The 19,458-nt window shown below is 39.4% G+C and overlaps 1 protein-coding gene across 3 annotated transcripts in view; it reads left to right on the forward strand.

Moving 5' to 3' along the window:
• The window catches only part of LOC149186591 (uncharacterized), an 82,627-nt gene that overhangs the window by 19,988 nt on the left and 43,181 nt on the right, over positions 1-19,458 (forward strand). For 2 of the 3 annotated variants that reach the window (XM_089411059.1, XM_089411060.1), the window contains exons 3-5: positions 14,639-14,713; positions 14,850-15,087; positions 15,673-15,797. In XM_089411059.1, coding sequence (XP_089267185.1) covers positions 14,639-14,713; positions 14,850-15,087; positions 15,673-15,797 — 438 coding nt within the window. Of the gene's footprint in view, positions 1-13,363; positions 13,812-14,638; positions 14,714-14,849; positions 15,088-15,672; positions 15,798-19,458 lie in introns of those variants that run through there. The other variant, XM_089411061.1, reaches the window with a different exon arrangement.

The raw sequence follows: 19,458 nt of genomic DNA on the forward strand, positions 1-19,458 counted from the left end.
AGTCTAAAAAATATGTTTGATGCTTTGATGATGTCATGTTTGGGGTTTTGATATGGCTATGAAAACCCTAACTTGTTAGCATTGAATTGTGATATCTGAAATCTCAAACCTTTGAAGTATTAGGGTTTTTTGTGTTATGTATTGAAACCCTAGATCATTAGGCTTTGTTAGGGTGTATAAGCAATACTCATAATGTCATAGAAATGAAATTGTAGGTATATGTGTGTTTGTCCGATCAAAATCCTAGTCCGATCAAGTTTGTTATATGTTTAACTTTAATATATTTATATTTGTGTCATTGGGTTTGACTAACATATGTTATGATATGCCTGTGCATGATGATGGAATTTTAGATATATGTGTTGACCTAATTGTTGATGGTCATGAGTCCTAGGGTTTGGAACTAAGCCCTAGTCGAAGTTTGATTCTCTAGGATGATAGTGTTTTTTAGGGTTTTGTAACTAAACCTTAGTAGAAGCCCAATTCTCTAATATATGATGACAATGTGATAATCTGAGATTTATAAAAAATTGTGTTGTGATTGGTTTTGATTGTTAAAGCTTAATGACTCACGTATGAAATCTATGATCTTGCTCTAAATCCTAGTAGAAGTCTAACATATGAGTTCTAAAGTTGTTGGATGCATTGTAGAACAATATTTGTTTGCATTGCCTCTAGGGTTTGCAATATATTGTAGTAGGGTATCTGTTGTGGGGAAAAATGCCTATGCAGGACGATCCTATCCACCTAAGGTGTGACAGTACCTTAGCAACAAACAAATACAGCTACTTCGGTTTCTTCCTTTATGAAATATGAAAGAGAGGAGATTGGTAGACTTACCGTTATCTTCCGGTTGTCCCTCGATCTAGATCCTCTCCTCTTTGGGTGTCCACAGCTACTTGCCTCCTCGCTCGCTCAAGAGAACAGCTACTCGATTCCCACGAGATCACAAGAGAACAGCTACCTGTGACAAGAGAACAGCTACTTGCGACAAGAGAAGGACACAACACAAAGGCAAATATACATATTCATAAATGATTCAGGATTAGAAGTAAATCAAATATACTAATGCAAATCATACAAAATACACCAGCATATAGGAAAGAACCAAGAAGCTTTATTGATTGATAAACAAGGTTCAGGAAGAGATACAACCCATAGGGCTCCAACCCAGCATCTCCTTCCCAGCAGAATGGAATTCCTTCTTCAGCCCCTTTCAAAGCATAAACACCCAATGATCCAACCACAAACCAACAACAATTCTTTGCAATCACAACATTCTAGCCTCCTTTGACCTCATGGAGAGAGATCTATATAAAGGAGTTTTGGAGAGAGGATGAGTAAGCTTGAGGCTGGTATGAAACTGACTAGTGTCCTCTCCCACTTCAGTTCTTGAGTCCACTTGGAGGTTCTTGCTTCCACTTGGAGATTTGGAACCTCTTACTCATCACCAGTCGAATTCCCTGACCCAAGTGTCATTTTGGAAGCTTCCTGGGCATTGACACCTTGAGAAATGAGTCTGCCACTTGTCCAGTTACGCTCAGCGCAGGTAGCCTTCTTTGCAGTTGACATTCAACGCAGGTAGACAGTGGAGCAGTTGACATTCAACGCAGGTAGACAGTGGAGCAGTTGACATTCAGCGCAGATGCTCAGTGGAGCAGTTGACATGATTCAGAATTGGCCTGTTTTTGAGTGTTTTCAGGTGGAGAACTTTTGTGAATTGCTGTGGTTTGCTGGCCTTGTTCCTCTAGGGGTAGGAACAACATGTTTAGGGACTTTAGATCCCTTAATTATTGACATTTCATGCTCAGTGATGCAAGGCACAAAAATGTCTATAACAGTTGCCCCCTAAAGTATGAGGCCGTTTATCGGGTGAAATGTTTTATCCAGGGGAGTCCGAAGTTCATCCATTTGCTGGGAGGAGACCTGTAATAAGATACAATACAATACATTATGATTCATACTGCTTTCATGATCTAGCTGAGGCGGGCATTCCCATGCTCAGCTTTATAAATACATTTTGGTACATAGAACAGACGATCGTCTGATGGTAGACTGATAATTCTGGCGAAACTATCATCCTTTGAGTAGGATGATCATCTGTTGCAATGATGTACATGTCAAATGTCTTTATTTTTCCTGAATATATATCGCAGCCCGGATGGATGAAACTAGATCTGGGGTCTTCAAACTCGTTCGATCTTCACTCTAAGTACAAGTCGATCCATGTGAGAATTGCGCTGAAGTCGAACATGGAAAGACATCGCTTGATTACCGGTCAATGATGTAAACCGTTAACAAGCGCGAGAGGAATCACCGATAATGATGATGACCCTCAAGGTACTGCAGTACAATTCACGTGGTGTGAATAAAGGACTTGGCGTCGAACACCACGCAAAATCTTCTGGTCGAAGGTCATTGATGTATACCTGTCGCCGGAAGTGAGAAACTTGCCATTGAGGCATGCAAGCTTCAAAGTACTGAGGGGGTTGTTCCTAGATCAACTTCTTGGATAATGAGCTGATGTCGACAAGAAGCGATCCGTCAAAGGAGGGCCTTAATGAATCCCACATCAGTGACACGGAACGGAGCTAATGATTTTAATGGAGGTGAAAACGATCTGTAACATATGATTCAGGGTGGCGGTCATGAAATGGATGAAGGATAATGTATGGCAGTGGATGGGACCTGGTTGACTCTTTCTGAACGACTTCTCTTGAACATATGGCGACACTGATGCGATGGATTGGTAGCATTACCCCAAATATGGATGGTGTGGCAAGACCATGGTGACATGACCGGTGAATGAAACAACCCAACCCGATGTGGTACGGAGGAAAAGTGTCATGTTCAAGAGCGACCTGCTACCATCAAAGACTTCTTGATTTTTCCCAATTTTTCCCCAGTCATTGCTGACCAGTACCTCTTTATTTTTGTCAAGCTTGAGGAGGATAACATATGCTTGTTCTATAACCTGCCCTTCGGGCAAGCCCATCGCTATGTTTTAACGAGCCTAGCGACAGTGAAACTCGTTCTCGTCTAAAGACAAGTTTGTCGCTATTTAATGATTTTAACGAGTCTAACGACAAGGATAACTCGGTCCTTTTCATTTTTAGAGAGTCTGAAAAGGTACATAAAGTTAACTCCAAAATTCCTTTTTCGTCATCTAATCCCTTAAGTCCGAAAAAGTATAAAACAATACAGAAGGGATGAGTTTTCGATAGTTTTAACGAGCCGAACAAAACAAGCGCTCGATCTTTTTGTGCAATAACCCCTCAGGTCCAAAAAGATTAAAATCTAGAGGAGGGATAGCTCTTCCGGTCGTTTAACGAGCTGGAAGGCCAAAACTCGGCAATCTTTTCATATTTTACGAGTCAGTTGAAAAGAGCTTAAAGAAGACTCGTCTTTCGAGGAACGAGTGATGAACAGGGTTAGCAGCTGATTCCAGGTACAGGTTGGAATTTTCCAATCACGGTAGCGTCACAAGGATGGCTAGGTGAAATCACTCTTCGCAGCTGTTCCTCAAAATGGGTAAACAATCAAATGGAGGTAAACGATCGGCCAAATGAACGGTGGAGGTGACGGTGCACAAACACGACCAAGGTCTTTTATGGTTGATCAGGTTACATTCTTAATGGTTATTTACCGGGATGGGTTCATTTTTTAACGAGCTTGAATGCGCTAAAACACTGCTCAATCTTATGTTTATTTTTTAACGAGCATGAACTATGTGCTAAAACTGCTCGGATCTCGCTTTTCTATTTTTTAACGAGCATAAATTCCGCGGTAAAACTGCTCGATATACCAGTCATATGATAAGATTGTCTCATGGAAGATGCTATTTTTTAGGGAGCTTAGATCTTACGTAAGCTTTGCTTCGAATCCTTTCATTATGCAAGTTCGGAAACGACTAATCCTACGAGTTTAAAGGGTTAGACCTACAGGTTTAAAGGAAGGACCTAAAAATTTAAAAAATAAATAGCCGCCCCTTGCTTACACTCTAAAAGGTTTGCATGCCCCCAGGTATAAAGTACGATTTCAAGGTTACCCCTCAATTTGCAGATAAAACATTTGTTCTACCAGGAAAGGCCTACCTCTTTCAGGTTACCCAAAGATTGTTTCATTTGCACAGCAAACAAGACACTTCTTCGGCGATGTCTACCGAAATAGACAACGGTGAGAGACTCCGTCTGTCAACTCACATAACTTTGACAAAAGAATCTTATTCTAGAATAACCCTCTTCCAGCATGGGCGGGGTACAGACTAGTCATATTCTCCCGCGGAAACCTACCCTATACCCAAAGTTCTCTGCCGAAGCAGACCAGGACGCATGCCCCCTGGGTTCTAGTCATATCCTCCCGGATTACTCGCGGTCATCAGGAGGACGGACCGTGGGTTGAGACACTTCTTTCGTGAATAGACCATTTAGGGATGGTATATGACTATTTGCGATGTGTGATCCGGGAAACGAAAGTTGGTCCACGAGCTTGACAATTCTTCCTTCATGCGGAAAACACATTACTCTAAAGAGTGAGGAGACTATGGCTCCCATGCAATATATATAGTCTCGTCCAAGGAGTAGGTTATAATCCAAGGGTCCTTGAACGACCATCACGTTCATTTGAACGGTCTTCCCTTTCAATGTTATTGGCACATTGGGGAGGATCCCTAAAGGGCGACTGGTTCCCTTATCAAAGTCTGATAGATTTCTCATTTCAGGCAAAAGCGCAGGCGAACCAAGCGCTTTCCAAGCAATAGAGGAAAGGATACTCACAGATGCCCCTTCATCAATAACTGTACCAGCCATTACCATTCTGTATATTTGGACAATAATTCTGAATGGTATGCTAGCTGGCAAGCGGGGTCTGCCTAGTTGGTTCCAGTCAAAGGACACAACCAGGTTGCTTGGTGGTGGGACCGAGTAAACGGCCGGATAGCGCTCTGATGAACTTCCTTCCTGCGATAAAGGAATGGCGGCATTGCCCCCTTGATCATCAGAGTCAGTGCTGATGAAGAGAATTTGGACGGTGTCGTCTTTACTCTCCTCTGTGATGGTGTCATTCGAAGATAGAGCCTCTGAAGGCAAAACCGGGTCAACTGCCGTTTCAACCTTTAGACTTTCGTCAGGTATGGATTCAGACGGTTCATCTTCAATGACAGGTGCTTCGGCTGACCACCTGGGCGGGTCAACCGGATTCTCAACTAGCGAGGGACTTGGCAAGAGTTTTTGATATCCAGGAGGAAGATTCGCTCGTAATATCGGGCGATCTTCCAGAACTCTTTTCGCCTCGTCTAAGAAGGGACAACGGTGGATGGCGTGATCGCCTTCACACAGTCTGCAGGGAAATTTAGCTTTCCCGCTCTGTCCTGGAGCTTCACTCCCACTAGTTGACGGTGAACAATCGACATGGCTATCAGAGGTCGATGCTACCGAATTGTGCAAACGGGGGGACCAGTCTCTTAGTATCCGGGGGATACATGGACAATCTCTATGGAAGTGGTCTCCCTTGCATATGACGCATGGCGATTTAGGCCTTACGAGTGCTGTGTGTGGATTTTTGTTAGATGACGCTTGTTTGCCCCCAGTCGCCTTAGGCTCCTTCTGCTTCTTTTCTTTCTTCTTCTTCTCCTTCTTCTCCTTAGGAACCCGGTTCTTTGAACGACCAGTTCCATCAAGCGAAGAGGAAGGAGGAGAGGAAGATGAAGTGGAAGGCTGGTGGGCAACTCTTGTCTGATCTAACTGTTGACTCGACTGTTCAGGAATGGTGGTATTCTGAACGACATTGGTTGAAAAGAGCCATACTGGTAGGCCAATTGTCAGTCCTGGAAGCGACAATGTGGCCATGTGGGGCGCACCAACATCTCCCCAAGAGGAGAAAGGACTAGGATTTCCATCAAGGGGAACTCCTTGTTTGGTGTGCTCCATCTTTTCAACCTAAAGATCAACGCGGGAATAAGGGTGATTGTTCCGTTTAAAATAAATTGTTAACGACGCTTTAGACACAACTTGCTTTTTCACTTTTAAAGAGTCGAGAAAAAGCTAAAGATGACTCTAGTCTCCTTCGATGTTTTAACGAGCCCGAAGTGACAAATGCTCGGATGGACTTTTTCTGTTATAGAGTCTGAAAAGGGCCAAAAGAAACTGCTCTGGAGATCTAGGCAGAGGGTGTGCCAAACTTTTCGCAAAACCACAGAATACGTTTTACGGTACGGGTGGTCGATCTTCGTGAATGCTGTGTTCATTGCATTGCGATCAGTAGGGCGGCCGACACGGCTTCCTAAGGATAAATGATATATGCCTATAGGGGTCTCCCAATATATACGCGACGGTACATGGGAGCACAAGTCCGTATTAGTGCTATCGTCCCTCAGGAGGAATCACCCACCTTCTTAGAGATCGATAGTCACTACGTTTAACGACGCCGGAACACGTCTCTACCTAGACCTCTATGTTGTGCGTTATGTTGCAAAGCGTTGTTAGGTTCATTCAATATATTTTAAGTTGATCTTTTTAAAGTTTGTCTTTCAGGATCACCACGAGATGTATGGTACAAATTCCTAAATGCAGTCTAAGATGATAAGCAAGCTTTATAATCTTTCAACTTTGAAAATCCTAGATACTAAGGGAAAAGAGAGCGACTATCTTTTCTCAAAGAGCAATCAACACACTCTAATGCACTCTTCCTAAATCACGCATGCAAACTTATCAAAATGCAAATGCACAATGCAGGTGTTTGTTTTCACTTTCTTAGTATAAATGCCTACAAAGAAAGCTTTTTGCACAACTTTGAATTTGCTTTTAAATGACTGAAAAATAAACAAGTTTACTTTTTCCAAAATCAGCAAGGGTAGAAGGGATTACAATCACTTTGCGATTTTTCGAAAGGAATACTTGTTTCGACACTTAAAAGTGACAAATTCAAACCAATAAGCAAAAGCAAATGATAATCAAACTGAAAACAGCCAATGAACTCTCTTCTAAGATCACAATCAATCAATCAATCAGATCTGAATCAAGGGCTACAGGATGATTACTTTACTCATGCAAAGGAAAACTGTAAATGACGCCACAAACACATAAAAACACTTACAGTCTTTTTGTACAAAAATGAGGCGGAATTCAAGCAAAGAAAAGGGGTTATCAGACTGGTATCTATGCTGGTTAAAAGCTGCAAAAACAGAGATCAAAACAGGGCAACAGAGGACAGAGAACCCCAGCTGCACAAGGCTAAACTGGTTCAGCGCAAGTCTAACACTGTCAGTTTGACATTCAGCGCAGGTAGCCTTCACGGGACCTGCGTTGAAATGCAGACTGCCTTCACAGCAGTTGCGCTGAAAGAGAAACTCTCGTTTCCCTTGGGTTCTGGGTCATAAAATGCTCAAAAATCAACTGTTTCAGGCCAAATCAGAAACACAAGCAAGGTATAAACAGAGGGATGCTTTGAGAGGGTACTAAAGACTATCACAAAGGATCATCAAGTCATTTGTGAGTCCATTGTTGAGATCATAGACAAAAACCCAGTGAAGGATCAAAGCAGCAACATTCTACTTTGAAAAGCAGTTCGATTGTTGCTGTTGAGTCTATGAGGTAAACAATGATGTAAACACAAATAAAATGAATAAACAAGTTTTCCCCAGTGGAGTCGCCAATTTGTTGTGGGGAAAAATGCCTATGCAGGACGATCCTATCCACCTAAGGTGTGACAGTACCTTAGCAACAAACGAATATAGCTACTTCGGTTTCTTCCTTTATGAAATATGAAAGAGAGGAGATTGGTAGACTTACCGTTATCTTCCGGTTGTCCCTCGATCTAGATCCTCTCCTCTTTGGGTGTCCACAGCTACTTGCCTCCTTGCTCGCTCAAGAGAACAGCTACTCGATTCCCACGAGATCACAAGAGAACAGCTACCTGTGACAAGAGAACAGCTACTTGCGACAAGAGAAGGACACAACACAAAGGCAAATATACATATTCATAAATGATTCAGGATTAGAAGTAAATCAAATATACTAATGCAAATCATACAAAATACACCAGCATATAGGAAAGAACCAAGAAGCTTTATTTATTGATAAACAAGGTTCAGGAAGAGATACAACCCATAGGGCTCCAACCCAGCATCTCCTTCCCAGCAGAATGGAATTCCTTCTTCAGCCCCTTTCAAAGCATAAACACCCAATGATCCAACCACAAACCAACAACAATTCTTTGCAATCACAACATTCCAGCCTCCTTTGACCTCATGGAGAGAGATCTATATAAAGGAGTTTTGGAGAGAGGATGAGTCAGCTTGAGGCTGGTATGAAACTGACTAGTGTCCTCTCCCACTTCAGTTCTTGAGTCCACTTGGAGGTTCTTGCTTCCACTTGGAGATTTGGAACCTCTTACTCATCACCAGTCGAATTCCCTGACCCAAGTGTCATTTTGGAAGCTTCCTGGGCATTGACACCTTGAGAAATGAGTCTGCCACTTGTCCAGTTACGCTCAGCGCAGGTAGCCTTCTTTGCAGTTGACATTCAACGCAGGTAGACAGTGGAGCAGTTGACATTCAGCGCAGATGCTCAGTGGAGCAGTTGACATGATTCAGAATTGGCCTGTTTTTGAGTGTTTTCAGGTGGAGAACTTTTGTGAATTGCTGTGGTTTGCTGGCCTTGTTCCTCTAGGGGTAGGAACAACATGTTTAGGGACTTTGGATCCCTTAATTATTGACATTTCATGCTCAGTGATGCAAGGCACAAAAATGTCTATAACAGTATCTCATATCTTTGGAAGAAATATTGAAGCCCTAGCTATAATGAATGTTGTTATCTTGATTGAGGTGCTCAAAGACTTGATGATGGAATCTAGGGTTTATGACAAAACCCTAACATGTAGTTGAAGTATAAAAGTATGTGTTTCTTGTTGTGAACCTAATTAAGTCTAGGAACTTGATGTATAAAGTCTAATGCTTCCATTATTGTATGATGTGGTTAACTTCATGCTTCTATAGATTTGGTTATACTTGCTGTCTAGGTTGTGCAAGTACATAATCTTGAAGATGTTGAAGATGTTCGTAAGTAAAGTTGATATGACAAGCATGATGAAGAAAGTTATATGAATGATGATGGTCATGATGACCCTGATAAGAAGGATGGAAGCCATGAAAGGTTCTCCGATGTTATAGACAGAAGTTGAGCTCCCTAAGTTAAGAGAGAGCCTGGATGAAAGGAATCTCCCTAGTTAAGAGGGAGGGCATATCATAGTCATGATGGATACCTTGAAAGAATAAAATGGAGAATGCATTTTGAGGTGCCGTTGAAAGAAGGAATGCTGGTTTTGGTTGCTGCATGTGGAGTAGGAAATGAAGTTGAATGATCGAGGAAAACTTCGTTAAGATTTGTTTGGAAAGCCTAGAAGTCCTACTGTGATGAAATATAAGGCAACATCAAGATGTCAAGAAACTCAGAAGGTTTGTGTTTACTTATGTATTTGAAAGTTTGTTACTGATTGGGGTTGTGATTGTACAAATAACTCTCTCGTAGTTTTGGAAGCATGCTCGATGTTATTGATCAGTTTGATCGGGAGAGATTTGATATGTTGAGGCTTTGTGTGTAGGATACATTGCCTGGGAGGACATCTGGTTGACACTTTGTGTTGATGTTTGGATCCCGAAGTAGGGAGGGTGGCGTTGGTCATAGAGCTCTGACCTCAGTTACACACCTGGATCTCTAGGTTGATGGCTAATAAGTAAGCCTGATTGTATCTAAAGGGGCTGAAATCTTTAGTCCATCTTAGTCCCCTGGTCAAGAATCTAGTCCGTGGCACTATGAGTGCCTAAACTGTTGAAGGACCTTGGATAGGCTGCCCTGGTCAAGAATCTAGTCCATGGCATTGCAGTGGCTAAACTCTTCATAGTTCATATGTTTTGAGATCTTCCTTATGCTTGTTATTATGAATACCTCCCTAGTTAAGAGGGAGTGTTGAAAAATGTAACTAGGTTCGGTCTTCATAAATGTATTTGTCAAGAGAATGAAAAATAATTTACTATTACTATTATTATGACAAATAAAGCATGGGTTTCATGCTTGGGTCATCATGTTTTATGTCAAAGTCCCCATTGAGGACTTCTAGGATTTATTTTGTGTCGTTAGAGTCATTGTCCATTAAAAGAGACCCTTTTTGGGCTATTGAATCATGTAAAAAGAATTAATATCGAGTTAAATAGGCTATTTGTCCCCTCCACACCAAGTCGGCCTCAAGAAGATCAAGTCGAACTCAATTTGGGTAATTCGACCTCACTAGAAGTCTATGTATACAAGCAGTTTGAATTCATTTGGAGAATTCACTCTCACACACACAAGTTCGATATCTAGAAGAAAGAGCCGGAAAACTGCGAAGTAAGAAAGGAAGGCAAAAGGAGTATGAAGCTGGAGAAAGAAGAAGAAAAGGAGAAAATCAAAATTTTGGGCTATCTCTCTCTCTCGTGTGGATTCTTGTAGGAGATTGAAGTCTCTTTTGATAAGTCGAAGTTGTTGCTGTCAGTTGTTGGGTCAAAGTTGTTGCTGCAAGTTGTTGTTGCTAGGTCGAAGTTGTTGCTGAAGAGTTATCATCTGCAAGAAGGAAGAGAGGGTTGACTTGGTGTGGAGGAAGTTTGAGTCTAGGTCAAGAGTCTTGGATTATCTCAAGGAGTTATTATTAAGGAAGAATTGTTGACTGGGTTTTCTCCTAGATAGGGGTTTTGGCTTGACTATCCGCCTATATCTTTTGTCTGTGATATTTGTGCTATTGGTTTTGGTAACTGCTTGATGAACTAAAAGATAAAAAGAACATAAAGATAAGAAAGTCACAAGTAACTATCTATGTAAAAAAATGTTTCTGCCTTTCTGATTTTCTAACAAATAAAAGTATCTAAATACAAATTGATGAAACTTGGTCTCTTTGTTCCATTTCTTGATTCGATCTCCAACAATCTTTCCCAAATCATAAGCTTTGGCACTAAAGGGAAAGAGCTACAAAAGTGTAGGCTCAACCTTCAATACAAAGTCTTGATTTCGAAAAGAAAACCCCTTACCAGATCTAAGCTTTCCTCCCTACCCACAACTCAAAATCTCATTACAAAAGTGCTAAGAGCTCCTAAGTTGCAGAGGAGAAGAACCCCTCCACATTCTCATAACTCATATTAATAGTTTAATTTTTTAAAAAAAAATGGAGAGTTGTTGAAAGTGGTTCAGATCCCTCAATTTGGGTGCAGCAAATTTGCATCTTTGCTGGTCCAATAACAATGCTCCAAGATGCTTTAGTTTCATCCTCTCCAACAAATCTCCTACAAAAACCAATCAAATTTGAAATAAAATGAATTGATTTTGCACAAAAAATCAAAGTGCCAAAAATGGAAAAACAAAGTCTCCAACTAAATTTTAATTAAATAAATAAAACAAATCAAAATTGTGTCTCCCAATGATTTTTTTGATGTTCTCTTTGGTCCGAGGAGGTCGTTTTCCAATGAATTTGCTAGAACAGAAGCTTTGGGTCAATGAAAATTAAAAACAAATCCCAGAAAATTAGTTTTGGTTTCAAATGCAGAGCTTAATTTTCTGCTAATTTTTAGGCACAGTTAATGACCAAATCTGGTCATGCAACCACTCCCAAAGTCTTCTCCATAGTTCTAGCTTTCGAGTGAGCCATCTTGGGCCTCATTTGGCCAAATAGAAATTAAGATATAACTCTCCAAAATCAAGGTGTCAAAACTTCCTATGTATTGGAAAAATGCGTGCAACGGCAATGGTATTGTACTTGCGTTACACGGGGTCGAATCTCATCGGCTACCTCTATAACCTCTAGGAGGGTCCGCCCAGGCCGCCTTGAACGTCCCTCGGGTATTCTTGGGGTTTGAACTCATGACCTGCATAGCTGCACGAATGACTTAGCAAATCGTTCACTTGTCGCTAGACCAAACCCCCACGGCCTTTTTAAATGAACTTTAAAAGCATATATAGAGTTTAATATTTTTTGGAGAGTCAAAATTCTCATTGCTCAGTTAAAGTCTAATTTTTATTAACTCCGTTGTGAAATAGGGCGTTGGAAAAGGCCAAAGGAAGTGTGGGAGGAAAGAGTATGCATTTTTTGTTTTTCCGGAAAAGTGGAAACAGAAAAATATTTCATTTTAAAATGTGAGGTCTTCAAAGACAACAGAGAAAGTTATGCAGATATGCTGGCAGCTAGCTCTTGGGATAATTTATTTAGCGAGGGGTTTGTCGAGATGCTGGGAGCATTTATTTTGAAGCTTCACAGAAAAAGGGTCAAATACAAAGCAATCTGTCCCATAGGCTATCTTTAGCCTCGTGGACGTTAAAATAATTTATTTATTTCTTTCTTAATTGATTTCTGCATGCTCTCAAAACTACAACCACTTAAAACGTGATTTGGGTTTTGGTCGGGGGAAGTTTCCTAAAAGTTCCTAAAAGGTTTTCTTGTGTGCACTCTGGTTCACCCATTTTTTATTATTTAATATAAATAATCTAAAATGTAAAATGATATATATATATATATATATATATGATTATTTATATTTTATCTATATATATAATCTCGGTTACCATGGTTTTGTAGGATGATTAGTTAATAAAACAATAATTTGCAAATTAAATTAAACTAATTACAATTTAATTGATCAAAGTTAATAAATTAAATAAATATTAATAATTACAAATTATAAAATTGATTATATTTACACAAGTAAAGTATATTTTGGAACGCTGGTGAGAAATTTCATTCGATGAAACCATCAAAACGAAAATCAAAAGAAAATGAAAATCCTGTAAAATAAAATAAGCTAAGCGAAATAAAAACAATTTGGCTAAAATTTATATGAAGGTTCCCATTATTATTATGTAAATTATAAAGTAAAAGTGGTAGACTTGTTATTTTACTACTGCACATTAAATACTTCGTTTCCTTCAGAAATATGATATTCTACTTCATGCTTGTTTTGAGATTCCATCTCAACATGAACTCGCAGGGGTTTCTTTTCGCAAGACTTCGACTTCCTGCATAGTGCGAATCTGGCTAGCCTTAGAAGAAATTCGGGTGTCCCTTCAACTGCTCCATTAAACTTTGTTATTAGGTAGATTAAACTTTGTTATTAAATAGATTGGTTCTCCGCTTGCCAGAATAGAGGGAATTTTTTTTTTTACCAATTAAAGCGAAAGCTTTCATCACCAAAATTGAATGGAGAAACATCACCGAACTTAGGAGAAAAAGGGTCTTAAAGCCCTCAAAGCATTAGGCTAAAAAATAAAAGATCCAATCCAATCATGATCCAAAATCATTTCAACCCTCCTATATTTATATTTATAAATTTCCTAGTTACTCCAAACTCCAATTTTAAGTTTCTTTCCCAACTGCCCCAAAACTCGTCTAAATTTTTGGGTTTTCTTATTTCTTAATGACTATATACGACAGGGATTGATAAACTACTTCGGCTCTTGGACAATTAATTTCTCGGGAACATTACATGCAGATTGAACTTGGTGCCCAACGCGCACAGGGAATGGAGTACCAACTATCCCAATCGGCACGATAGTATCCACGTCTGCCTGAAGCTGTCAATGATTTCGGCAATGAAATGTACACAAATCGGCCGCGCAAATACGCTGAAGTCAGTCCCTTGGGGTGTACACACAGATAGCAAAATAAAAGATGGGAATGCGGCCCAGTATAACAGTAAATTCGACCCTCAAATACCCAGAACTTGGTCCAGATGATATACAATGGTTAAGTTTACGGAAGGCAAGGAAAAATCGTCCATCATTAACTGAAACTTTGACTAGGTAGCCATAAAAGTACTCAACACTGTTTATTGCAGGGATTCGGCCTCTTGAACAATGTCCTTTGGTTCCCAAACTAGATCTGCCACAGCACTATGTTCTGCTCCAGAAAATGACCGATTTATCAATGATTAATTTCCAGCCAATGCAAAAAGTCGACCTCAAGGAATTGCTATGGATTTGCTCCAGTATTGGTGAATTCGGCCCACTGGTTTAAGGCAGAAACAATAGCCAATAGGCAACCCAAAATAAATATGAATCGTTTAAGGAACTCGGCCTTTACACTAAATAAGCTCAGCCTTGGTAGTATATACTATAGAGTCTAGACCACGAACCCCTGCAAATATCTCAAATATTGAAGAGTTCTTTCAAATCACAAGGATGCTGAAGTTTGCCTGAAAATAAACTCAGCTGGATCTTAGATATAACCTTTGGGAATAATCCAACTAGAGTGGCAAGTTCGTTCACTGAAATTGGAGAAAATTGGCTAGGGTGGCAATGAGATCCACAAGAATTTCACTTTTGCCACCTTTTTCTAATAAAATAGTATCTGCAGCCCCTTCTCTAATAAATCGATATTTTCCGCCTTTTTAATAAAATAATATTTACCGTCTTTTTCTAATAAAATAATATTTATCCATTTTTTATTAATATCCTCCAAAATATGCGACATTACATGTGGATACATATAAAGTTTTGAAATATATATATATATTTCCAGGCAGATTCTGAGTCTTACTGCTTATCATAACATTACACCGGTGACAAAATTTCTTGTAATTGACTTCAGTTAGTAGATTGTCACAAATTTGAAAAGTGTGGTTTTGCAGGAATCGGTTGGTGTCTGCAGGGAGCATGAACACTCGGTTCTCTGATATTCGATTTATCCGTTTTCAGGCAATTAGGTAATCTGTTATTAGAGGTGGATTTTTAAAACTGCCTATAATGAATTAAGTTTTGATAACATGAGACCCATGCCATTGCTGATTATTTAGAACTGTTTCTCTTCTATTTTCATGCACTGATCTTAATTTCTGACAGAACTGCTATGACGGGTGATAATATTACCGGCTGCTGGGCAACAGTTGGGGTGCTGACGGAAAAAGGAAATCCCAAATTAAGTAGCACTGGGAAGAATTTTGCTGTATGGAAACTAGGATCACTTGATGAAACTACTATTTCTCTTTTCTTATTTGGTGATGCATATACCCGTCACTGGAAGGAATCACCTGGCAGTATCTTATCAATATTCAATGCCAAAATCCGCCGTGAGGACAAGGTTAGCTTCAATATCCTTGGGATAGTAAGTTTTTGGTTCACTAATTACTAAGTGGCATCATCGGCTTTTGATTGTAAGTGGAATCAGGCATACTCATTTTAATTATAAAGGTGAATATATTTTCAAAGATAGATGTGCTTAATCAAGAGTTGTCAAGTGGTTGTAGTTTGTCAACTTGGGAATGGCTCATTTTCTCTTATTTTCATGCAATCTATGTGACTTGTGCTACCATTCCGGAGCTTGGAACCATTCTTATCTTTTATCCAAGTGAAAAATCAAATTTAGATTATGGCATTAAATATATAGAGTATACCTTCCAAAACAGGTAAGCACATAAAAAATCATGTAGGGACTTGATGTACCACAAGTGTTTGTATTATTCCAGGTCAAGCTCACTTTGTTGATCCTCGCTAAAGAATAATGTTTGTTTAATATAATTTTAGTTGTTTTATTGTGCATTGCAGCTTTTCGATAACCCAAAATGCGTTTCTTATTACCAGTCTTGCTATATCCTTTATTGTTCAATTGTGTGCTAACTTGAATTTTAGAAAAAGGTCTTAAAGCCCTTTCTAACCTGTTTTGCAGGGAGGTGAATTTTCTCTTAGTGTATTTGCAGTTGACCAAATTGTGAAATTGGGAACTTCGGTGGACTATGGTGTCTGCAAGGGGAAGCGAAAGGATGGAATGCCATGCACTGTGATTATAAACCAGTATGTTGTTTCGATACAATGCAATCTGTTTATTTATGTTTGAAAGTAGTATTACTGATGTCTGAAACAATGTCTTCTTCGTTGAATGCTTAGCTTATCTAGGATATAGGTCACATTTCTACAGAAAGTATTGTTAATTTCCTACTGTTCCAACACGTGAGTCTCTCCCAAAAATGTTTCACAATGCCACTCCTTGCAATACTGGCTGGTTATTCTTATTCATAAATTGTATGAAATTTACTGGTTGACTAGTTCTTTGATTGAATGCAAAACTGAATTATTCAACTCGTGCCTGAAATTCTCAATGCAAGATTAGTTCTATGCTGTCAATGTTTGTAACTCTGGCAGGGACTTCTGCACAGGCCTAAGTGTTGAGGTATTCAGAAGTTGCCTTATATATCCTTAGCCACTTGCTCTAGTGTGAGCAAGTTAATTTGTCACTTGGCTTAAGTCTTCGGAAACACATAATTATTATGTTGGTTAATTGACTTAAAGAAACATTAGGAAAAAGTAATGTATTTACTTCAATAATTATGTTTTAATCTTAGCCCTTAATCTCAAGTGAGGTGAGATCTAATTTTGGCCATTGATCACTTTTGAGATTAGGGTTAGGGATTTAGCTCAGTGTAAAGTTATATAAGCAAGGCTGAGGGGAGGGAGATGATGCACCATATAACAACACAAAGATTGAGAAAGACATCTCAGTGAGGAGTGTGGTACCTGAGTGTGTTTGGTCTGAGGAAGGGGGTAGCAAGGAGATCCAGATCAGCCAAAGAGGGCTTGATTAGTGGGATCAGATTCAGTGTTGTACATGGAATTTCCTTAGTTGGGCCATTATCCCAGGACATGAGTCGAAGTAGATTCTAAATTTTTTTAATGAAGAACTGATTTGATTGGACATAATTTTTTGTGTCATTTTTTTGATATTGGTTATGTTTTGTTTCTCCTAATTAATGTTAAGAACCTAGCTGTGCATTCATTCAGAATATCTGTAATCTGCTAGGTCAAGGGATTGATGGGTGTTAGGTTTGTAGAAGAAGGTGGTAAAATATTTGTGTTTTTAGGTTCCTGTTATCTGAGATGTTAAAAAGTGCACTAAATACCAAACTTTCTCTGTCCCGTTTTTCTCCATTAACCTAGCACTATTTGTTTGGATGATAATTATTATCAAAATTATACTTTCTTAGTTTGATTTGCTTTGGATTAATTTGTGTGTGTATTTTTTTAATAGACAAAAAGATGAAACACAGAAAGATGTTGATACTGTTATCAATTAATTTCTTGTTACTAGATTTTTATTTTAATTAATGCCGTTGTTAGCATAGTGAGTTTTTTGTTAGGAATTGTACTTTGAACTTCCCACTTCTGCCATTGCTTCTTCTATTAGTTGTCAATTATTGAAAGCATATTGGATTTTGAAAGGATGAGATGTGTAGTTGAAAATTTAAATATTTATTTGTTGAGGTCTAACTATATGTTTTAATGGCTAGGTATAGAATTAATGCTTCTTGTGGTTGGATTTTGTCCTTGCTTATAGATGTTGAATTTTCTACAATAAGCACAGTAGAAACTAATCTTCTGATATGATAATTACTACCTAATGATGTTTAACAATTTATCCTTATGTCATTGATATCATTGAGGAATTATACACAGAAAATCTCAACAATAATGTAGCGAAAACATTAAGATCATAAAGAGACAGCCATGCACAATAGAGACAACGAATTTTCTTTGAGAAACCCAAACTTGGGAGAAATCCCAACAACTCTTCTAGGAGATTTTCTTCAACAAGGTTTACAAATCCAAAATTGCCTAGAAATCTGTGCCAAAATCCAAGTCTAAACACCAACCAAACCTAGTCAAATTATCAGCTAGTCAATGCTGGTCAAACCACCCAAGTAGTCAAATCTGGTCAACTTATCTCCTGCAGTCAACTTTGGACCTGCAGTTGATTCCTGTAATCAACTCGGACTTGTGGTCAACCCTTGTGTTCAAACCCACAGTCAAACCTGCAGTCAAACAGTCCTTCTATGGTCAAACTTGTCTTGTTTCTGTGGTCAAACTCAGCCTCTTCTGTTGTCAAACTGGGCCAAATACTTCAGCCAAACAACAGGTCAAAGTCGGTCAAATAATAGCTTTGTTGACTTCGTCAATTCGTCCTCTTTTCTGCGGCTGCTTGAGAAGATATGCTGTGTTGTGAGTGGTCAAATTGAGGAATTCTCAGTGTATATATACTAGTCAAATAGGGTGAATTTGACCAAGAGTCACATTCTTTCATGGTGGGGCCGACTTGACATTTTGAAGCCTAAATGAAGCTCAAAATTTTGAATTTGAATTTTTTATTTTCATAATTTTCCTAGTTCGACTTAGGAGGCCTCTTGGCACGAGAGAATACTAACTGATGCTACACAAAAATCAACACTACCTTTTAGCGAGAGAGGTATTCTCCTTGGCTACAACAAATTTCCCCTTTGCTGAAATTTCTCCTTCATAAGAGAAATTCATGAGCTTGCCATGTTGATGCATGTCTATAGATAACTCCATCTTGGAGTGAGAAACGTAACTCCTCACATGCATATCTATATATCACTCCATCTTGGAGTAGGCAGTGTGAGTATCTAGGCCCTTTTACCTCTGGTCAAAGTTCCTTACATTAGGTAAATCTATTAATCTCCTTTGGTCCAAGTCCTTTATGACTTAGCCAAGTCCTTCTGGCTTCTTAGGAGAGAATATTCCCTTTGACCATTCGCCCAGCCAATGTCCTTTATGGCGTTTCAGGTGAATTACATCTATTTCTTCTACTCAAAGTCCTTTATGACCTAGCCAAGTCCTTCTGGCTTCTCAAGTGAATGTGTCCATCTACCTTGGTCAAAGTCCTTTATGACCTTGCCAAAGCCCTTTATGGCTTCAGGAGATGGTTTGCCTTGATCTTGCAAAGACATCAACCCTCCCTCTCAACGAGGGAGGCATTCTGCGCTTGTCTCTGAAGTATACAAACTTCACTCTAGACAGAGGCTTGGTGAGAATCTCTGCAATTTGCTCATCTGTGTATGTGTATTAGACCTCCACTGTTCCTTTCTGCACCATGTCTTGGATGAAGTGACCTAAACAAATAGTCTTGCAAGAAGCTTCTAAAGTCATACTGCTTCACAACTTGTGACACTGGCTGTGATATACTCCATCTCTGGTGTACCGAGTGCAACAGAGGTTGACTTCCTGTTGAACTAGGATATCATAGCTGATCCCAAGCTAAAGTAGCACCTTGATATGCTCTTTCTGTCCTATGCACTCCCTGCCCAATTTGTATATCCTTGCAACGTCATTTCACCACTTGATACATATCTCAACCCATATCTATTGTATCATTCAGGTTCCTCAACCATGCTTTGCTGCAACCAAATGTATTTGCCTCAACTCAACCATATATTGGTTCAGGATGTTCACTGCAAAGCAAATATTAGGCTTGGAGTTAACCATGTACATCAATATTCTAATCAACTGCCTGTACATCATGAGATCCACCAAATCCTAATCTCCAATCCCAAGAAATAGTGTATCTGGCTAGGGTCCTTTATTTCAATCTCCGAGGCCAACTGCCTCTGACATTGAAGCAGGTCTTCCTGTGGTAGTCTTGGTTGCTCCCTTTGTCATGGAAACA

The sequence above is a fragment of the Pinus tabuliformis genome, chromosome 3_1, assembly GCF_031772625.1.
Source record: "Pinus tabuliformis cultivar Carrire ecotype Pingquan chromosome 3_1, CPIR1, whole genome shotgun sequence".
In the NCBI taxonomy this organism is placed as follows: Eukaryota; Viridiplantae; Streptophyta; class Pinopsida; order Pinales; family Pinaceae; genus Pinus; species Pinus tabuliformis.